We start from the raw sequence: 20,771 nt of genomic DNA, 5'->3' as shown, positions 1-20,771 counted from the left end.
TCTCCACTGCCCTTGGGTGAATTACACGATTGTCATGAAAATCTGTAGAAATTCTCTGGGGAGATAAACGGGGCGTAGCGAGACTAACAGGAACAGCAGAAAGAAGAAGCGAGACAGATAGAAGAAGGCCCACATGTTTCATTACACCACTGTTTGTTTACATAATGGCAGACACCTCTGCCATGTGACTTACCGGTGAAGACTGATTCTTTGTCCAAATGAACTGGTGCATCAAACCCACCAATTGTCAATTAGTCATAGGAATCGTTTCCATTCAGCCAGGTCTCTGTAAGTGCCAAAACGTACACATCTCTGTAGTCGGTCTGAAATCATGCACATGCTTGAAGTTCATCCACTTTATTATGGAGTGATTGAACATTTCCCATTGTAATAGTCGGTAAGTGGGGTCGAACTCCATGCAGTTTTTTCAGTCTTTTTCGAATACCACCTTTTTTTCCCTTTTTTCATTCTTTCCAATCTACACGGCTGTTGTAACAAGTTACGTTGTTGAAAAATAGTACTGAGATTTGATGAGAAATCGGGTGGTAGTGGTGGTGTGCACAGGTGAGTTCCATTGAAACAGGTACTCTCTGCTGTAGGAAATCTGTCTAGGCTGATTGGGAGAGGTAGCTTGAAGACTCCAGGTTAGATGAAAGTATATCCAAACGATAAAAGATAGGAATCAACATTCTGTATTTGCTTACGTAGCAACAACACTGTTAAGCATTAAAAAAGAAAAAGGATTAGGTAGACAAAAAGAAAAAATGTAACAAAAGATTTAACAAAACAAAACCTCTAGTGTGGCCCCCTTATTTGCTGACATTTTTCATAAAATAGTTGTTGGGATGTATATTTATTTATCTAACTTATTTGCAGTTGTGCTTTCAATTAAACATTTTGGAGTAACCCTCTTATTTTATGCAAATTCTGTTTGCAGGTAAATTATGTTTGAATCCATTTCTAATAATTTTGATGTGTATTAAGTTAATCTTTTTATCAGATACTGGTGCATCTTTTTAAATCACTTGTATTTCAAAATAGGCAATGCTTGCTTTTAGTTGTATTCTTTTTGCCATTTCTGATACAGAGCAATTCCTTACTGAAAGGCCAGTTACAGAGCTAAAGGTACTGAATTGCTCAGTATAATTTATTTAAGGCCTGTAAACACAGCTTTGGTACAACTGAGTACAGGTCAAAGGCATGTAAGTGTACTAATCTAGAAACTCTAGTACTAGAAATCATACTTTTTCCCTAAAAATTCACTGTTTAGAACAATTTTCTAGTGAAAGACCAGGTACAGGGGAATTCATTCATACCAAACGAAACAATAGTAAAGCCTCTAAGTTTGGTATGTCTGGCCGCCTGCAGTAAGCTTTGAACTGCAGAGCTTTCTGGCTTTGCTTTACACCTCCTGTACATTTAGGCCATGTTCAGTAATAGGCAAAACATATTACGAGTTTTGCAACATTCATTAAATGATATGTGGTTACTCTGGATGAAGAGGTATTGAGGAATTGCCTATGCTTACAGTGTGTAAGTTTGGCTTATTTCTTTAAACATGTAAAATTATTGACTGTCATTCAGTGCATTTGCATGTGCTTTAATAACCTGCTTATTCACTAAAGCCCAATTTTTAAAATGCTATGTAAACCCCTATCCTGGTTAGAGAAACCAGGATATTGGTTTCTGAGAAACCAGGTTAAGGCACATAGATTTCTCTGCAAGTAAATCAGTTATTTGGCCATATAAACCCTTAACTGGGTTACAGTTAAAGATTTTGTAGTCTGCGCATGTCTTTGGCCACCAGTCTTTGCTTCACACGCGTATACAGCAGCCTAAAGGATACATTTCTTGAGGCATGGGCTTGGATGATTGTATTATTCATTCACCTGGTTGAATAGTCTGTCTCAATAATTCTGAAATTCCTAATGTACAGTTGAATGTACAGTGCTAAGCTTAGTTGCTAATTTCAAATCTCGCTGTAATAGTTTTCCACAAATCAAAAACCCCAAAGTTTTGTAAAGGCAAAATAACTTCAATGTTAATTTTCTAAGTCGCTTTAAAAACACCTCTTATTTTAAACACCAAGTTTAAGGTGTTGTTCAGTATTTTTTTTTACTATTGAAACTTACATGTTGTGTAATAAATATTTACACAGTTCTTGAAGAAGCTATTCCACAAGACCAACATGGGGGTAGCAAAGATACTGTAGTTTGTTAAACTAACCCTGCTTATTTAGGCATATGAAAAAATATCCAAGTAAATGAATACTGCAGCATAATATTCTCAAATATACTTATACCAGTTTAAAGTTATCTGGGTGCCCATGGAAATATGTTGAGCAGGAACCTATCCCTGCAGACACAAGGACTTATGGGAACTGGGCCTGGACTGGACACATATCCATGGCAGTGCCCACTAGGGTACTCATTGATATAGACCAAATTAACCTATCACACACATCTGTGGAGATGCCTTAAGAAAATATTTATATTTAATAAATACTAATAATACATTTTATTTATATAGAACTTTTCCCATGATCAAGGCACTATCTTTGGTGCAAATGTTTTACTTCTAATGTGACAATATAAGTTAATTATCCATCCATCGATCCATTTTCCAACCCGCTGAATCCGAACACAGGGTCACGGGGGTCTGCTGGAGCCAATAACAACCAACACAGGGCACAAGGCAGGAACCAATCCTGGGCAGGGTGCCAACCCACCTTAGATAAGTTAATTAATACTACTGAAATATAATTACATGGTAGTTCTGTTTTCTTTAGAAGGTAACTACTGATTTTGAAATCTCAAGAAATTATATGCAAAATGAGTACATATGTTTAACACCTAAATATTTCAATAGAATTACCTTGGAGGTAGGGGTAAATATAGTGTAGTAGACATATATATTTTTTTCTCTTTTTTATTTAGTGTCTTTGAACAATTTACTAGTGATAAAAATAGCACAGATGACATCTAAATATATTTCTCTTTTGATTTTTATAACACTTCCAGAGAAACAAAACAAGTTTTCTGGCATTTTTTTTCTTATGGGTGACTGCAGATCTTTACAGCTTGTTTAATATTATGGTGTTGACAAGTGAAAAAGCAGTAGGTGTGGACTTCATGGGGACAGGCTTCATTAAGTATGTATTGGTGAATATTATTGGCTTAGTTCAGATACCAGTAAATATGTATTAATAAAGAGAAGCGGGATCATTTTGAAGAAATTATCTGAATGTGTATTTCTGTCTTACATAATAAGTAATATAACATGATTATGTTTCATTTAACTAATTATGCAGTCTGCATCTTCATGTTTGCTTTACTGGGATGAACTTGACTGCTCCATACCAACAAACATTTATGTGTCTTGTATTTTACTTGTTGAATTTAAGAGATAAGTGGCAGGGTTAGGAATATTTGTAACACTCCTTTACTTTAGTTTTTCAGGGTCTGATGCAGCGTTTGACTCTGTTATTGGATATATAGAAGATGTAATTATAGGTGAGTAAAATAATTAAAATTGTTAATGTTAATATTTTTACCGAATGTTAATAAGAGCCAATGTCTATAGCACTGGACTGTAAACCACAAAGCTGCTGCCTACTTCCTCACCAGTTATGACCATAAGCAAACCACAGCTTCTTGATTTGTAAGTCACTTTAGGTAAATTCATAAGTTAAAGTTAATTTAAATGCTATAAAAAGTACACAAGCCCACTCATATTTTTTTCCTAATTGGATTGTGAGGTGTGATATGTGGGACTTTTGAGCCTCTGTGATCCTTAAGACTTTTGTTGTCTGGACATTCATGTGTTCCTGTTATGATTACCATGGCAAGCTGGTTTAGAGGGGGGAGCCAAAGAAAGTAAAATCCATAAAATTATTTTCTTGGTTGTTCCAATTAAATCTAAGAGAACTTCATTTGGAACATGAAAACTGGCACTCACTCCTGTGGAGGAATTATTTCTCTCTGTCCTGGAAGCATATGGGTATTCCCCTGGAAGGTATGGAGAAAGTTCATTTGGACCTGACCAGGAAATCGGAAAGAAAAAGATGATGATGATGAACAGTCCAACAAAAAAGAGTTGTTTACATTACATTAGATTTGCATAAGGTAATTTAGTGTAGCCAGCTCAACAGTGTTTTGAGACCTCTTTTAAAATTATCTGTGGATAGCTGATAAAAATAAAATTATCTAACCTGCAAATTGTCTTGCCTTCCTGTTTATTCAAACCATTCATAAAATTCAGAATTGCAGTCTCTATTGCCAGGCAGTTGTCAAAGTGTGTGATGTTTTTTGAAACCAGGGCTAAAGTTTGTTTTTTTTATTTTTACATTTTTGTGTATGGTTCTCTGTTCATTAATTCATTTTCCTATTTTGTATAGATTTCATTGATTCTAAGGATTGCATTATATTAAGTATTATATAGATCAGCAAGACATACACTTTCTTCTTGTACTGACAGCAGATAAAGGAAATGTAAAAAGTGTAGCATTTTTTGACTTAAAAAATTACATTTTTTAAAAATCTTTTCCCTGTTAAATGTGCAAAACACTAAAAGTACAAAGTCAGAAGTGTAAAAAAGTATAATAATAATACAAATAATAATAATGAATAATAATATGAAATGAAAATCCATCCATCCATTATCCAACCCACTATATCCTAACACAGGGTCACAGGGGTCTGCTGGAGCCAATCCCAGCCAGCACAGGGCGAAAGGCAGGAACAATCCCGGGACACACACACACCCACACACCAAGCACACACTAGGGACAATTTAGGAGCGCCAATGCACCTAACCTGCATGTCTTTGGACTGTGGAAGGAAACCCGCGCAGACACGGGGAGAACATACATACATACATACCATGCAGGGAGGACCCGGGAAGCGAATCCGGGTCTCCTAACTGCGAGGCAGCAGCGCTGCCACTGCGCCACCGTGCTGCCCATGAAATGAACAATAATAATAATAATATTAATAATAATACCATATGTTCTGTCAAAATATGTCTTTTGTGTGGTTTATTTTTGAATGAGAAAACTGCTTAGGTGTACAGTCATTTACCCGACTGTTCAGTCTAATGGTTCGTTTCAACAACAGTTCTTTTGATCACGTCATCATCAAGAAAGAACTTCCGTTAAGTAAGTGGATCCTGGCTGTCAATGTTCACTTTTATTCCTGGCTGCCAAAACAAGGTGGTACTAGTTTATTTGAAGCAGTGTCAACAGAAATCCAAACGCTAGCATCACTTTCAGATTCATCTGAACCACTTTCAGTTTCACTCTGTGTTTCAATTTCACTGCCTGAAAACAGATTCACTTTGTCATCAATGCTGATGAGAGGCTCCTCAACATCATTGCTCGTATCACTGACAGAATGCAACACCTGCAAACAAACAAAAACGTTTCTTACGAGATGCCATTATGAGACTAGGAGAAGATGTGTCTACATTATTGCCCGGGTAATGCTCAGGCCTGACACTTATGTAAAACACACCTGTACCACTGCCCAAGTAACCATCGGGACTAATGCTGTTGGCACTTTTACAGCCTGAGTAGTCCTCATGTCTAACGCTTACGCGAGACTTGCCTGAATGATGCTCAGGTCTAATGAAAGTAATAATTACTTTCTAAATTCTACAGAACATTTACTGTTCTTCATAAAGTAAGTTTAATTTTTCCTTATTCCTTTTTTCTCTTTAAGTTAAACGTACGCAAGTTACAATTCTTCCATTTCATCATCATAACTCAGAGTGCTAGCACTGTTGTATAAGTTGTTATAATAGATTGTTCTGTAAACAATAGTGTCCCATCAGGTGTTACGTCAAAAAAAAAATAGTGGATGTTGACTCATTTTACAAAGTCACTTTCAACTCTAAAACAGTTTTGCTTTGCCCTGTTGAGTGTCCCAGCAGCATCAGGCAAAAAGCAGAAGAAAACTCTGGATGGAGCACCAGTCCTTGGCACCTTTGAATATTTATGGAACAAATTGTTCCACCAAAACATTTTACGTAACCATAGTTAGATCAGAAATGTCACCAAAGATTTCGACCTTCCATTTGTTCTGACCTTGTATAAAGTGTTTTTTTTTCTTTTCTCACAATTAGTGTATGTGTAAGTAACACTGAACTCTTTATTGAAAAGTAATCCTAAAAGGCTCTTACAATGGGAACTATCAGTGAAAATCTGAAATATGTACAATATACAGTTCCAGAGTGTCAACACAATAGCTTTAATATGAAAGTAACAAGAATGGTAAACAAAGAATAAACAAATATGGGGTGCTTTCTCCACTTAGGTTAAGTTTTATAGAGTAGATGTTACGTCTCTGTTTTTTCCTTTCGTCCACAATACTCCAGCGTTTTTCATCTCCAAAATGGAGACTTTTGAAAATGCTTTCCAGAGCTGTACAAGTCTGAAAACTCTGCCTCAGTGTTGTAATGTAAACAGAGGAAAAAGTAGATTTACAAAAATGCACACATGCACAAAAGGCAAATTATTTATCAATCACCACAGTTTTTGATAAATACACTGGTCATCAGCATTACTGTCCCTTCAAGGATTTTTCTTCTAATGCTTGTAGGAGAACGTCTACATCAGATTAGTTTTCTGTGGTTTTAGTGTGGACAGAGATACTTTTGTAAATGATGTGAAAACACTAGTGTAGATTTTTAAATGAAAACACAGTTGTGTGGACATGGCCTACAAGTCAAAGCAAGCCAGTATTTGTTCTGTAGAGAACTGTTCATGAAAAGCACTATCAGAAAATGCTTTCAAGGGCTTTTAGATTACAGTGCAGTACATAATATAACACATTGCATTTACTATCCAGAGTGGATAGAGACACGAACATTCAAGGGGCATCTGCTGTAAGTGTTGCATGTTAAACTGTATTGAAAAGGAAATGGAGAGTTAGTGTCACAAAGGTTAAATTGTTTTTGTAAGAAAAAAGTAATGACAGGTATCACAAGGAAAACAAACTATTTGTTTATTTTGTTAATTTTTACTTGCTTGTTTTTTATGTAAATGTTTGTACAAGGCTATAACTCATATTGATTTCATTAGAATTGCTTTTAATTTCTATAATATGATTCACTACCATTCCTCCATCAAAAACTGAAGTACTCCGTATGTTTGTTGAACTTACATGTTAATCAGTTTGGTTTTTTTTTTGAAAACTCTGGTTTTCTACATTCCTAAAATAAAAGATTCGTGTGCAAAAGGTTTGTGAATACTGGATCCATGAAGCAGCAGCACTTACTATGACATCATTGTGCTGCTGGGTTCTGCCAGATAGAGAATATGACTTATGTTGACATACAGCATTATAGGATTTTGATAATATCTTGTATCAAGTTTATATGTGCTTTGTACACCGTAATCTCTTTATAACCTCACTGTAAAATGTCAGATTTCTCCCAGTATTTTGCAGTCTGAAGTAACGTTCTCTCACTTATAGATCTCTTTCAGTGCCTTCTCTTTTGAGTGGATAATCGGAATTATTTAATTGATTTGTAGTAAATGTCCACTCACTTAAAACAGGCAATTTGCACTAAATATTATGATTGATTATTGTTAAGGAATAAATGTTGTGCTTGTCCTTTATAAATTAATTGCTCCTCTAATTACTTTTCTTATTCTGTTATTTTTGTTTAACAATGATCATTTTGGGTCTATAAAGATTTAATTGAAATTGCAGCCTCATTAATTTGTATTCAGTAGCTACTTAATTATAACTAAGACATTAAAAACTGTTCTCCTTCTACAGATGATAATTTTCAACAACTCCAGAGAAATTTTATGGAAAAATACTACATGGACTTTGAAGAGTCAGAGGAGAATAAATTATGCTATACTCCTATATTCAAGGAATATGTAAGTTAAATGTGAAAGGTACTGTATTGTAGGTTTGTCAACATGCTTGCCCTAACATAATACACATGTCAAATAGTTCAATTTAAATAATAAAAGTTATATACAAATACTGTTCAAAGGCAGCACAGTTGTTATTGGTGCACTGCACTGCACTGCACTGCTGCTTCACACTTCCAACAGGCTGCATTTCAATTTTTGTTCTCTCAGTGTTCACATGGACTTTCTCTGTGCTCAATGGCTTCCTCCCACATCTCACAGTCAGCCTTAATTTGGCCTTTGTGGGTGTTTGAGTATACCCAGTGATACACTTGAACCCTACTCTGGATTGTTTCCTGTCTTATACCAGATGTTGCCAGGATATGCTTTATCAGTTCAGTTTATTTTTTTTGGTACAATGCTCTTCAATGAGTGCTGGCACAGAGCGCTGAGATGTGTACCTTTTAAGGAAAATTTTTTTCTCCCATAAAACAAACTATTTGATATTTTAGAAATATTTTGTGTCTTAGGCATACATTCTTCAAATTACTAGTAGACTTGCTGGTTAGATATGGAAGAGAGAATTCTATTGAGTAGTTCAATCATGTTTGGAGTAGAGAAGTAGTGTAACAAGCTAAACTTAAAAAGGATTAGGACCCCACTGAAAAAAGAAAAAATCTACACTGTGTGTTCATGCAGGTCTTCCTTTGGGTGCATACATTAGCTGAATAAATACTTTAAAAATAACTAAAAAATTTTTAGAAATTGCTATTTGGACAGAATTGTCTCATTACAGTTTTCTTTGACATTTTTATTGGTAGCCTACATCATCTTAGGTGTTTGATTAAATATTAAAGAAAGCCTGTTTTTCTTTTTTTCAGATTGACCTACTCGAGACCTACATTGAGCAGCAACTAATGGCAAGGATGCCTGGGTTCAGCATGTCAGCATTTATTGAATCTTTAGAGTGAGAAGTTTTTTTTTTTTCCTTCCTTTTTGCCAACATATATTTATTTTCAACAACTTTTACTGCACTGTTTGTGTTTGTATATAAGAAAAGTTCTTTTAATTTTATAGATGTATCTCAAAACTTCAGTTCATTAGAAACAAAGGACACTGATACATATCTTCTTATATAATACGCCACCCTGGCTGTTCATTTGTCTGTCCAGGATTTTAAATCCTCTGTAGCTCTCAAACCGTTTGAACTACTGACCTGAAATTTGGTACACATATACTACGTGACGTCTGCTTTCGGGGTGATGATTGACCTCCAACATTATTCCTCTTTTTATTTTATTTTATTGTAGAATCAGCTCTCGGCAGCGGCCAGCAGGGGTCCGTGCGGCGCATGCGTATGGGCGCCGTTCTCTTCCCTCCCACCTTCGCCGTCACTTCTACCTCTTCATATCTTAAATCATTCTTGAGGCAGATTGAAGACTTAAGGGCCAGCTTAAGTGAAAAATTAAAGAAATACGTACTAAGTAATTGCAACACAAACACTGACTTGCGGTTATAATCGGTGACCGCGTGTTCATCCCCCCCCATATCTTGCCAGTCCCCACATGTTGCTGTATGCTGCTGTTTCTTTTGTACTCCAGGACATGCAGAGGAAAGAATAGTACAGAGAGGTCAGTTCAGCGCTATATGCAATCATCAAATTCAAATGTTAACAGTTCACACACACGCAAGGACCATCCTTCCTACATTTACAATGTGTGTACCTGTTGCAATGTTCACACTTCTCACCACAAGTTGGACCTCCCAGATACAGGTGCATTTACACTACAATTAATTAAAACGTCTTGCATATATACAGGTAATCGTATTGAACTCATTATGTGACTTCCGAAACTTGTTGGCTGCACCAGTAATGATTAAAGGGGTGAATACATGTTATGATCAATTATTTTGTGTTTAATATTTGTAATTAATTGAGATAATGGTACAAATATCTTTTTTAACTTTGACAATAAATAGTCATTTTCTGTTGATCAGTGTCAAAAAAACAAATTAAATGCAACTGTTGTTGTATAACAATAAAATGTGAAAATTTCCAAGGAGGTGAATACTTTTCATAAGCACTTACTATATCGAGTGTATGTTGAAAGTTCTGCTTGCATTTACGTCAAATGTTCGTCTCCCTGTCATTCTTGCACATCCTTACTGCTAGCCCATTAATAATATCCTCGCAGTTTAATGTGAATTGCAGATTCATTGCAACTCCTTTTTAGTTGTACAGTCCAGGGGCCTCATGTATAAATGGTGTGTATGCACAAAAATGTTGCGTAAGCCCGTTTCCACGCTCAAATCGCGATGTATAAAACCTAAACCTGGCGTAAAGCCACGTACATTTTCACTGTACAGTAGCTTCAACCTTGGCATACGCAAGTTCTCTGCTTGGTTTTGCAAACTGGCAGCACCCAGCATCAAAGCAGTGCTACTGTTCCAGTGTGGTTTCCCGTTCTTTTTTAGATCCACATCCCTGACACGGCTTTATCATATACACTGAAATTAACTGCATATTATTTATTAGTTTAATGCATCTGATTGTAATTAACCTGTAACAATATAATGGTCCACAGAATGGTCAAACTATTCTAAATACCATAGCTGCTTTAGTGTTGTTACTCTCACTGTACCTTCTTCTTCTTTCAGCTGCTCCCATTAGGGGTTTCCACAGCAGATCATCTTTTTCCATATTACTCTCACTGCACCACTCGGAATATTTATATCACTGTATCTGACTGGATAATCACAGCTCTACAGCAGCTGATCGGAAAGAGAATTATTGGTATACAGCATCTAGCACACGCTGCCTCAGCCATGCTGTCTGTTGAACTGCTGTCATACGGCAAACGCTTCAGAGCCTTTCCTGTACGGACCTCGTGGTTCAGAAACAGTTTCATCCCAAGAACTATAAGCGTACTCAATCAGTCCATCAAGTGCTCCTTGTAGAACTGTTTGTACTTATAAGTACAATTACCTCACTGTAAACTTGCGGTACAGTTATAATATTGCACAACCTGAGCCACTTTATAAAGCTCGTATTTACATATGATGACGATATCATTTTAAGATGAAATGCAGGAAAATATGTTTATTATATTATACAGATAAAATGTTAACATCATTTAAATAATCTATATTGTTAATAATTAAACATGCAAGGACACAGTGTTGCAGCGCTAGCAAGGAGGTGGCGCCTCATTCAGGGATTGTTCCTGCCTCGCACTGTATTCTTGCTGGGGCTGGTGTGACACTGGAAGGATAGATGGACAGAATAATTAAACACGTACTACGAAGATATTTTGATGTTCCTTAAAAGTTTTGAAGAATCGTCGTTCTAAGCTTACAGATGGCTTAACAGCTATTGCAGAGCTGATTGTGTGGCGATTGGGTATTATTATTATTTGGAGAAAGAAAAGTAAGGACAGGAATTGAGGGTTAGTACGTTTGAAAGAGACAGTATTGCTGCAATAAATGATTTTATCGAAGGACACGCACGACGCAGCAAGCATCTTGCGTGAGGCAGGAACAATCACTGCGCCACTGTGTTATGCTTTAACTCTGATCATCATGAAAATGATATCAAGTATACATCTCAGTATTTTAATTTATCAGAGAGCTGTAATATCACGAATGTAATGGATTCTGTGTCCTGTCGGAGGAAGAGAAAGCTCGTTTAAGAAACACGTACAGTAGTGATTCACACACATAGAGCACATAGAAAATCAACTACAAAACAAAGCATTTAACATGTTACCTTAGTTACGACGGGATTTGAGAAACTAGTAAATTAAACGATTTTAAGATGAAGTTTATGATGTTCTACTTTAATGACAAAATAAACTACGTGATTTAAGTGGAAATTTCGAGATTAAAGTTGACATTTCGTGCTTTTTTCCCACTGTGTGCCTATTTTTTTTCTCTGTACCCTAATAAGCTTTCATTTGACACTCAGACAGTGGGATACGACTTGCCTTTTCATGGCGACATTGATATCCGACAACATCTTTATTTCGGGCACTGTGCGACTTTGTGAACTTGAGCTTTCGAGTTTCTCTGACACTCTGTCACTCGATCAACTTTCTTTTGTTGATTATTTCACTGTTTAAACCAACAAATAGTACGTTTTTCCTTGCCTCCACTTGGTATTCGCTGAAATTCTATTTCCCCCCATGCTTTTGCCATTGTTTTTTCACAGAAGGCTGAGTTTAAGGGCTATTTATATTGATTGGCATATTCAAAGAGGTGTAATTCTGGAAGGAGTTGGGGCGGGACAGCAGGCGCGTGTACATGCATTACTTTTCATGCTGACCGGGATTTATGTAGCGGAAGAACGTGGAAGTTAGCGTTCGCACAGATTCATGCATCTGGATTTTTTTGTGCGTACGAACATTTCCGCTTTTGTCCGTACGCCATGTTATAGTGTGAATTCTACGCACGGCATTATACATGAGGCCCCTGGTGTTTGCTAATAGTCATGAAGTCCTACTGATATAGTACTTCTCCTTTTACATGAGCTAATTAATTATATAAGTATATTTATAGAAACATAATCACTGATTCATCTCTTGAATATTAATGTATTCAAACTCCTTATCAGACTTTCATGATGTAGTCCAGGCCGCATTTTTAAATAGGTGCAATTGTTCAAACTTGTGAATCTATACCTTGCTAGTGTTACTTTGCGGTGGTAATTTCTGTGGTACTTTAAGCAAAACACTCTCTGTTCATCTTCACTTTATGTCTTTTTGTTTCTCAGTTTTCTTACCTTGTCTTAGTGCAGTGTTTTTCTGCTCTAATTTTGAGTTTGAACACTATGGCTACTTGTCTTTCCAGTTTGTTTCTGTTCTTGTTTGAATGTTCTGTCTTGCAACAAAGAGGTCGGGTTAACATCCTTGGGTTCTCCCTGTGTGGTGTTTGCATGTTCTCCCCATTTCAGTGTGGGTTTCTTCTGGATGCTGTAGTTTCCTTCCACAGTTCAAAGACGTGCAGATTAGGTAGATTGATGATGCAAAATTGGCCTTTCATGTATGTGAGGTTGTGTGTATGTGTGTTGATCCTGTGATGGAGATAGTACCCTGTCCAGCGATTGTTTGTCTTGTGTGCTGTGCTTGATGAGATTGGCTCCAGCTTCCCATTTACCCTGCTCATATTGAAGTGGGTTTAGGAGATGGATGGATGTTTGATTTTTTTTGGATCAGTCATAAAGGCAGTTAGGAGGCATAATAAAAAATGTATTTTATTGAGCCCATAAATATTTTATATGAGTTCTAATTGAACAGGTAAACATTATAGGTGAATATTTTACACATAAGCAGAAAGATCTTGCATTATAGTGAATGGAATGACACTCTTCCTCTTTCCAGGTTGTACATGGATTAATGCAATTTGACACAGTGTATCAGATTCATGCCTCAGCAATCTAAACTAACTCGGGTTCAGCCCCAAATTGGTAGGGTTGCGTCCAGGCCCCTGACATTTTTGACCACGTGTTTCATTTTTGTCCCAGATTCTATTAGTCACTTATTTTCACTTGATATTTGATACCCGCCATATTTTAATAGACCTTTTATCTTCTTGCCCTCTTAGAGATTATGTCAGGTGGTATCCATTCCTCAGTGTTCATTTTATTATAGTTTTTCTTTTGATCATATAAAAGAATCCTGTGTCATTCTGTGTTTCTCAAAAGAAAAGTGAAATATCTGATAAAAGGTTAGAATAATAATAAGTGATATAACTGCAAAATACTACAGCATCACACTACACTTCAAACCTCGATAAAGGGATAATGCACTGCTCAAAAAAAAATAAAGGGGATATTTAATAATCACAGTCTTTTACAGATGGTGGCCACAGACAGTTGCTCTGTCCTTATCCTTTCTTATTGATTCTTCTCTAGGGTTGCGTTTTGCTAGTGTCCTTGTCACTACTCGTAGCATGAGGTGGTATCAGCAGCCAATTCAGGTTACACAGATTGTCCAGCTTCTCAAGGATGTTACATCCATACGTGCAGTCACAAGAAGGTTTACTGTGCCTCCCAGCATGGTCTCTAGAGCCTGGAGGAGATACCAGGAAATGGGCCGTTACAAGAGGAGAGCTGGTCAGGGCCGTAGAAGGGCATCAACCCAGCAGCAGAACCAGTATCTGCTTGTTTGCGTGAGGAGGAACAGGAGGAGCACTGCCAGAGCCTTACAAAATGAACTTCAGCTGGCTATGTGTGTGTATGTTTCTGATCAAACTGTCAAAGACAGACTCTATGAGGGTGGCATGAAGGCCCAACATCCTCCAGTGGGACCGGTGCTCAAAACCCATCACCATGCTGCTTGATTGCCATTCACCAGAGAATAACACAACTGGCATGTCCACCACTGGTGCCATGTTCTCTTCACAGATAAGAGAAGGTTCACACTGAGCACATGTGACAGATGTAAAAGAGTCTGCAGATGCTACGGTGAATGTTATGCAGACTGCAGCATCAACCAGCACAGCCTGTTTGGCGGTGGGTCAGTGATGGTCTGGGGAGGCATATCCTTGGAGGGTCGCACAGACCTTCCCATGCTAGGCAACAGTACCCTGACTGCTGTTGGGTACCGGAATGAAATCCTCAGAGCCATTATCAGACCTTATGCTGGTGCAGTGGGCCCTGGGTTCCTCGTAGTGTAGGAATCCTTGATGCCATTGACTGGTCTGCACGTTCCCTAGATCTGAATCCAATTGAGAGCCTCTGGGTCGTTATGGCCAGCAGCTCACTGATGCCCTGGTCCAGGTCTGGGAAGAGATCCCCCAGTACACCATCTCATCAGGATCATGTCCAGATGTTGTCAGGGGTGCACAAGGGGGCCATACACACTACTGAGTCACGTTATGAATTGCCGTGATGAAATTCATGCTAGATCAGCCTGTGACTTCAGTTTTTGACTTTGATTTTTGTTGTGATGTCAAATCCAGCCCTCAATAGGATGGTAATTTTGGTTTCCATTGACCGTTTTCCATTGATCATTTTCTTCTCAATGAATTGCACAGTACTACTCAGTAAATGTTTTCAATGTGAATATTTCATTCATTGAAATCCAATGTGACATTTAAGTGTTCCCTTAATTTTTTTGGACAGTTTATATAAAAAAAAAATATGGAGATATTCTACCTCACAGTACAGTATTGTGGTTTTAACAAGTGTTTTTTTTTATTTCATTATGCAGACAACATAAAGAAGAGATAGCTGGTGATATATTTGACATGCTGGTTACCTTCACTGACTTCCTGGCTTTCAAGGAGATGTTTTTAGATTACAGAGCTGTAAGTACACCATATCAGCTACAGCCAATGCTTCCAAAGAGGAGTCCAAACTGATGCAAAACTTTTTTTTATTAGAATTTTGTAATTATTATTATAATAGTAAAGAATCATTTACAGTTTAGCTTGGAGTTTTTTTTTAAATATTCAATTTATTTGGGCTCACTGCTGCTCTTGGCTTAATGCTAAACTTTAGGGCAGTCATCACATTTTCCTAACTTGAAACAAGAATGAATAGCTATATAAATGCAAAGATTTATTATTATTATTATTATTATTATAGCTACAGAATGTGTGTTTATGAGTTGGTTATTTTTGCTTTGTAAATTAGAAGCATTTTTTTCCAATCATATTATAGATTTTGCTGTAAGGAAATTTGACTTTTTCAGGTCTTAAAGTAAAAAAGATTTATTATAAGTAAAGTTCACTTACTGACATCTTGCAGCTAAATTGTACCCTTGAATTTCAGTAAACACACACTTTTGCAATTTTGAAATTACAGTTTTGACCAGGTATGTTTACTTATTTTGAAAATAGCACTAAATTATGCTTATGTTCACTTTCCAGGCTTTTTTTTTTTTTGTTAAGAAAAAATCTCTCGTTTCTAATTTACTTATTTCTTCCTTATCATTAAAATATATAGTTCTCTGCCCCAAGCAAAGGGCTGAATCTGTTTATAGTCAGGTCTAAAATGGTTTAGTGGCTGACACTTTATTTTCACTACCTGGAGCAGTTTTCTCCAGTTAACTATAGAGTGTCTTGCCTACAAGACACATGAAGGTTAGGTTAATTGGCTTATCTAGACTGGTCTTGAGGTGTACATGTGGGTATGTAAATGTCATGGGTTTGCAAACCCTTCTCATGTGTTTCCTGACTAAATAGCCAGTTAAGTAGGTTCCTAAAGTCGTGGTTGGAAGGACTTCTTGCTAGTCAGGTTTAAAGTGACCAGGAGCGTAACAAGGCCCAAGAAGCAGGATATCAGTCAATCAGGACACTGAGCTCCTTCACTATACTATACAATAAACTACTGATAGTACAAATAATGACATGAATTCAACAGATTGATTAACTTCATTTTTGACTTTATCAGAATTCCACCCCATTATATTTAATTATGATTGTCATGAATCTCATTTTATTCTACAGCTTGTTTAATTTTTACCTCTCTTCCTATATGATGCATATATAGTGGTGGCTCTGAGGCCAGGGATCTGCACTGGCAATCAGAAGGTTGCCAGTTGGAATCCCATAAATGCCAAAAGAGACTCTGCTCTGTTGGGCCCTTGAGCAAGGTCCTTAACCTGCAATTGCTGAGAGCTTTGAATAGTGAGAAAAGCGCTATATAAATGCAAAGAATGTTTATTATTATTATTATTATTATTATTATTATATATGCATGGTGTTCTCCATCATATTTGAGATAAAGGCACATTTTTCCTTGATTTACCCTTCTGCTCCACAGTTTAAAATAACAAATCAAACATATTAGACGTGATGTAAGTGTCCATTGCAGACTTTAATTTAAGGGTATTTGCATACATTCCAGACACACCATGCAGAAATGACAACACTTTTTATACAATTGTTTAATTTGTCACTTTAAACAGTGGAGCAGAAGGATAAATCAAGGAAAAATATATCTCTGTCCCAAACATTATGGAGGACACGGAATATACAGTGGCATTCAAATGCTATGCTTGGAATCACCCAGAACTGTCCATGTGTTTGATAAAAATTAATACCTTATCAAGGTACCATTAAGTTGATTTAGAAATATAGCCAAGACATTACTAATAAAACAAATGGCCATTACTGCATGAAATGACTGATTTCTAATTTATTTTTCATGTATGAATCCAAAGCCCCTCTTTCATACAGCCATTACCCTCGTGTCCTGGTGGCAAATTACCTTAGATTATCCTTAATTAACCATGTTTAAATGTTAGTTGGCTATTACCAGCTTCAGTTGGCTGCGTCTTTAAGTACGGGTCAAATACAAGTGTCATCTGTAACAGAGGAAAGAAAAGTTGGAAAATGGGCAAACGATTACAGACACTGAACGGTGGATTTCTGGTTGATTCTCAACTTCTACACATTTGAACCTTTTCTTGTTATTTATTAGTTTCAGATATGGCTTTTTCTTTGAAACTCTGCTCGTAAGGCAAACATCCCGGAGTCCTCTTTTTACTGCTACAGATAACCCTGGCAATTGGCGTGTATTTAAGGTAGCAGCCAACTGAGGACCAGTAAGGCGTCTTTTTTTCAGACTACAGAATCTGATAGAATTATCCTCTTGTGCAGCTCCACTTCTGGGCCTTCTGCTTCTTTGCATTGCTTTTCAAACTATTCCTGTCTTTTAATGCTACAATTACTCAGGGTGTGTCCTCATAGGTTTTCTTTTATTGAAAGGAATATGATCCATCTCACCTCAGTACTGAAGCAGAATGCTGGAGGTGGTGGCACTTCATTGTGGATGTCCTCTTAGTTAGCAATTACCTGTCTAGATGGGTGGGCACTTGCAAACTCCTAATGCCCCTTTTAATATTTTTTTTTGTGACCCCTCTTAGTCTTAGTCTTAGTTTTAGGATTTTGAAAGAATAAGATGTTTGCATAATTGCTGATTTACTAAAACAAATTAATAACTTCTTTGCAAGTTGCTCAATATTCAAGAAGCCATACAGCTACAGCTACATGTGCTCATTGAGGAAACAATGAGATGTTAGAATAAAAGGTGCAGGCTGCCTTATCTTCCATTCATTTATTCTGTAATCGCCAGTGAGAAGGTCGGTGTAAAGGCTTAGTCATTGAGTGCGTTTATACACACGTACACAACCTGGTTAAGGCAAAAACCTGGTTTGTTAAAAATCCACATTTACATGCACTGGTAATCTCCTAGAGTTCTCTGACATCATTAAACTGCACAAAATAGAGTTAAACAACCCAAAAACAAACATCAAGGCTGTGGTCATTTTCTTATGCTTTTAAAAATGTTTAGTTCTTCCTGTGTTCTGAAGTAAATAACATTCATCCCTCTTTTTTCATTGTTGACCTGAGCACCCAAAAGATTCAATGTAAGAACACTGGCTGCTGCATCATCCAATGATTGTGGTTCAGCGTTTCTGTAGCAAGTAGCTGGATTAAAGCAAAACTGGCACTTTATTGATATTTTTCTGTTATCGCATTGCAAGCAGCACACTGTTTTCTGCCTGGCTATGCGATCAAGTTATGCAAAGGAGCAGTGCATTAGTACTTTTGCTTCCAGTGCTGTTGGGCTAATAATAATGTAGTACGTTCAGCACATAAACATACATTAAGGGATTTCTGAAATATTGAGACAGATTATTTCATCAAGAGAATGAATAATGTGATCGCCTGAGCATTTGCCTCAGGAAATTTATCTTGTGGACGCTTCTTCCTGTGATTGCTGAGAGCATGTGTGCAGAATCCTTAATTGTCCTCTAGTTGACGGTTTACACAGCCAAATACCTAGGATAGTCAAGGAGAAATCTTTCTCTGTTAATCAGTTTGGTCAGATGCCAGTAACCCAGTTTCTCAAAGGGTTTACATGGCATTTTAGAAACGAGGATTCTGTGAATCACTGGGATGTCAAAGCACATGTAAACATACTGTTTGTTAGCCAGATATAGGTCTCCTTTACTACCAAGCACTATGCAGCTACGTATCAAGCACAGTCACGTTGCTGTGACTGAATGGGGTTGTAACTATCTCTTTGTTTTATTCTGGAATTCCATGAATCAAAATGTTTGGGGAAGAAACACCTTATATTAGATCCTTAACTGCGTGTAACCTAAAACAGCAGCCAGCCACAGCAAGAACGCACACTTCTCAGTAATGAACTGATGCATTTTTTTTTATTCTTTACAGGAAAAAGAAGGACGTGGGCTTGATTTGAGCAGTGGTCTCGTTGTGAGAGCCCTAACAGCATCTTCTCCAACGTCCTTTCCTTCTAATGGTTCCCGCCCTTTTGAGTGATGTCACGACATTATTCAGAAGGTGTTCTTTTTTTTTTAGCACAAACAGCACAATGTTAAACTAACACCATATCTTTTATTTTAAATGTGGCATTCAATGCCATTTCCCCTCTTTTTTGAAAATTTAAAAGAATGTTGTCTGTACATTCCAGAGATTAGAAGTGCACCAGACAGACATTCACAGCTCTTTAAACTCCCATTACATCAGTTTACATGTAGTACCCTGTCTCTGCAGTAAGAGACCCCATAAGTAAATTATTAATTCCACAAAATGTAAAATAATAAAACAAAATGTCTATTTTGGCTGTTTACATTAGTAAACTAGTAATATGTCAAAAAATGGAGCTGACGAAATAAATTGTGGAAATGCTTTAGAGTTAATAGAAAATTTAGAGAAGGCACACAACTGAAAATTTGCCATATAAATTCTGCAATTGCTTGGGGTATTAAAAAGAGTACTGTATAAATATTTTAAATACTGGTGATTACAAATTTAAAAAGAAAGTGTACAAGAAACACCATCATTGGCATACACTAGTATTAATGCCTGGTTCATTATTACTGCTGTAATTAGAGGATTGGAAATCATTTTTTGAGGAAGCTGGATTTTTATTTATTTTTTTTTTAACTTGCTTGGCATTTTTTAAAGCACATGTTCTCATCATGTATATTTAGTTTTTGTGCACCCTGTGTTATTCATACCAGTACGTTTTATTTATGTTTAATGTAATAATAACTTACAGAGTACAGGTAGTTGTCAAGGCAGAAAAAAAAAAGAATCTCTTGGATTTGTCCTTCACTTTCTTTCTTCTGTGCTGTAGACTTTTAGTGCTAGTATTTATAATACGGATTCTTATTTAATGTTAAAGATAAAAATGTTTAATTGGACTGTCATTTCTTGTATGTACATATTATATATTTGCAATAAATAAACTACACAGTATTTTGTTTTTCTGCTACAATGCTTACATATCCTTGCTAATTGGATGGCATATCTCTCTATTATATAACAAAAAATCTTGGGACGAGACGTGACTTTTTCAGAGAGATAATTTCCTGTCTTGCGAGACGAGACTTTGTGCCAAGAGTTGTAATCGCAGCCGGGGCCGGAAATAAAAGACAAAGAGTAGATGACAAAGTAGAACATTGTAAAGAGGTTCAAAAACATTGGCGCGATACACATGCAGAGCAGGTCAGAGATTATGAAAGTACTAAAATTCGAAAGTCTCAAGCATTGAAACTAGCACAAACAAACTGAAATTATTACTCAGAGAAATAACGGAACAACAAAAAGAGATTGAATATATGGACATAGGTGATATGTCAGAAGTACGTAGCTATTGATCGGCTTTAAAGTTTTAAGTTGGAGACTTGTAGATCATCTAATTCGTGTTGCCATCAGGGAAAAGTAGTGTTTCTCCCCAATGAAGAGGCGCATCCATGAGAATTAAAAGATTTGTTGTTTGGTGAAAGTGAAATCCACATACGCGAGTGGCAGAGATGCGAAGTGGCTGGCACGTAGCGCAGGCCAGGGGGTTGGTGAGCGAAGCCCCCTAGTCTTTATTAAAGATTGTGATTTTTAAGCATTTAGCAAACAAATGTTTTAATCTTTT

At 36.8% G+C, this 20,771-nt stretch overlaps 1 protein-coding gene across 1 annotated transcript in view; it reads left to right on the top strand.

Annotated features, from left to right (window-relative positions):
* arl2bp (ADP-ribosylation factor-like 2 binding protein) overlaps positions 1–20,101 on the top strand; it is a 32,232-nt gene extending 12,131 nt beyond the window's left edge. Inside the window, exons 3-7 of the mRNA XM_028809360.2 lie at positions 3,451–3,512; positions 7,782–7,888; positions 8,746–8,831; positions 15,073–15,169; positions 19,052–20,101. Of these exons, the coding sequence (XP_028665193.1) occupies positions 3,451–3,512; positions 7,782–7,888; positions 8,746–8,831; positions 15,073–15,169; positions 19,052–19,159 (460 nt within the window). The 3' untranslated portion in view covers positions 19,160–20,101. The remainder of the gene's footprint in view (positions 1–3,450; positions 3,513–7,781; positions 7,889–8,745; positions 8,832–15,072; positions 15,170–19,051) is intronic.
* Positions 20,102–20,771: the final 670 nt, after the last annotated feature.

Source organism: Erpetoichthys calabaricus, chromosome 9 (genome assembly GCF_900747795.2).
Source record: "Erpetoichthys calabaricus chromosome 9, fErpCal1.3, whole genome shotgun sequence".
Taxonomy (NCBI): domain Eukaryota; kingdom Metazoa; phylum Chordata; class Cladistia; order Polypteriformes; family Polypteridae; genus Erpetoichthys; species Erpetoichthys calabaricus.
The sequence above is the reverse complement of the archived record's forward strand: the minus strand, read 5'-3'. Positions and strand labels throughout refer to the sequence as shown.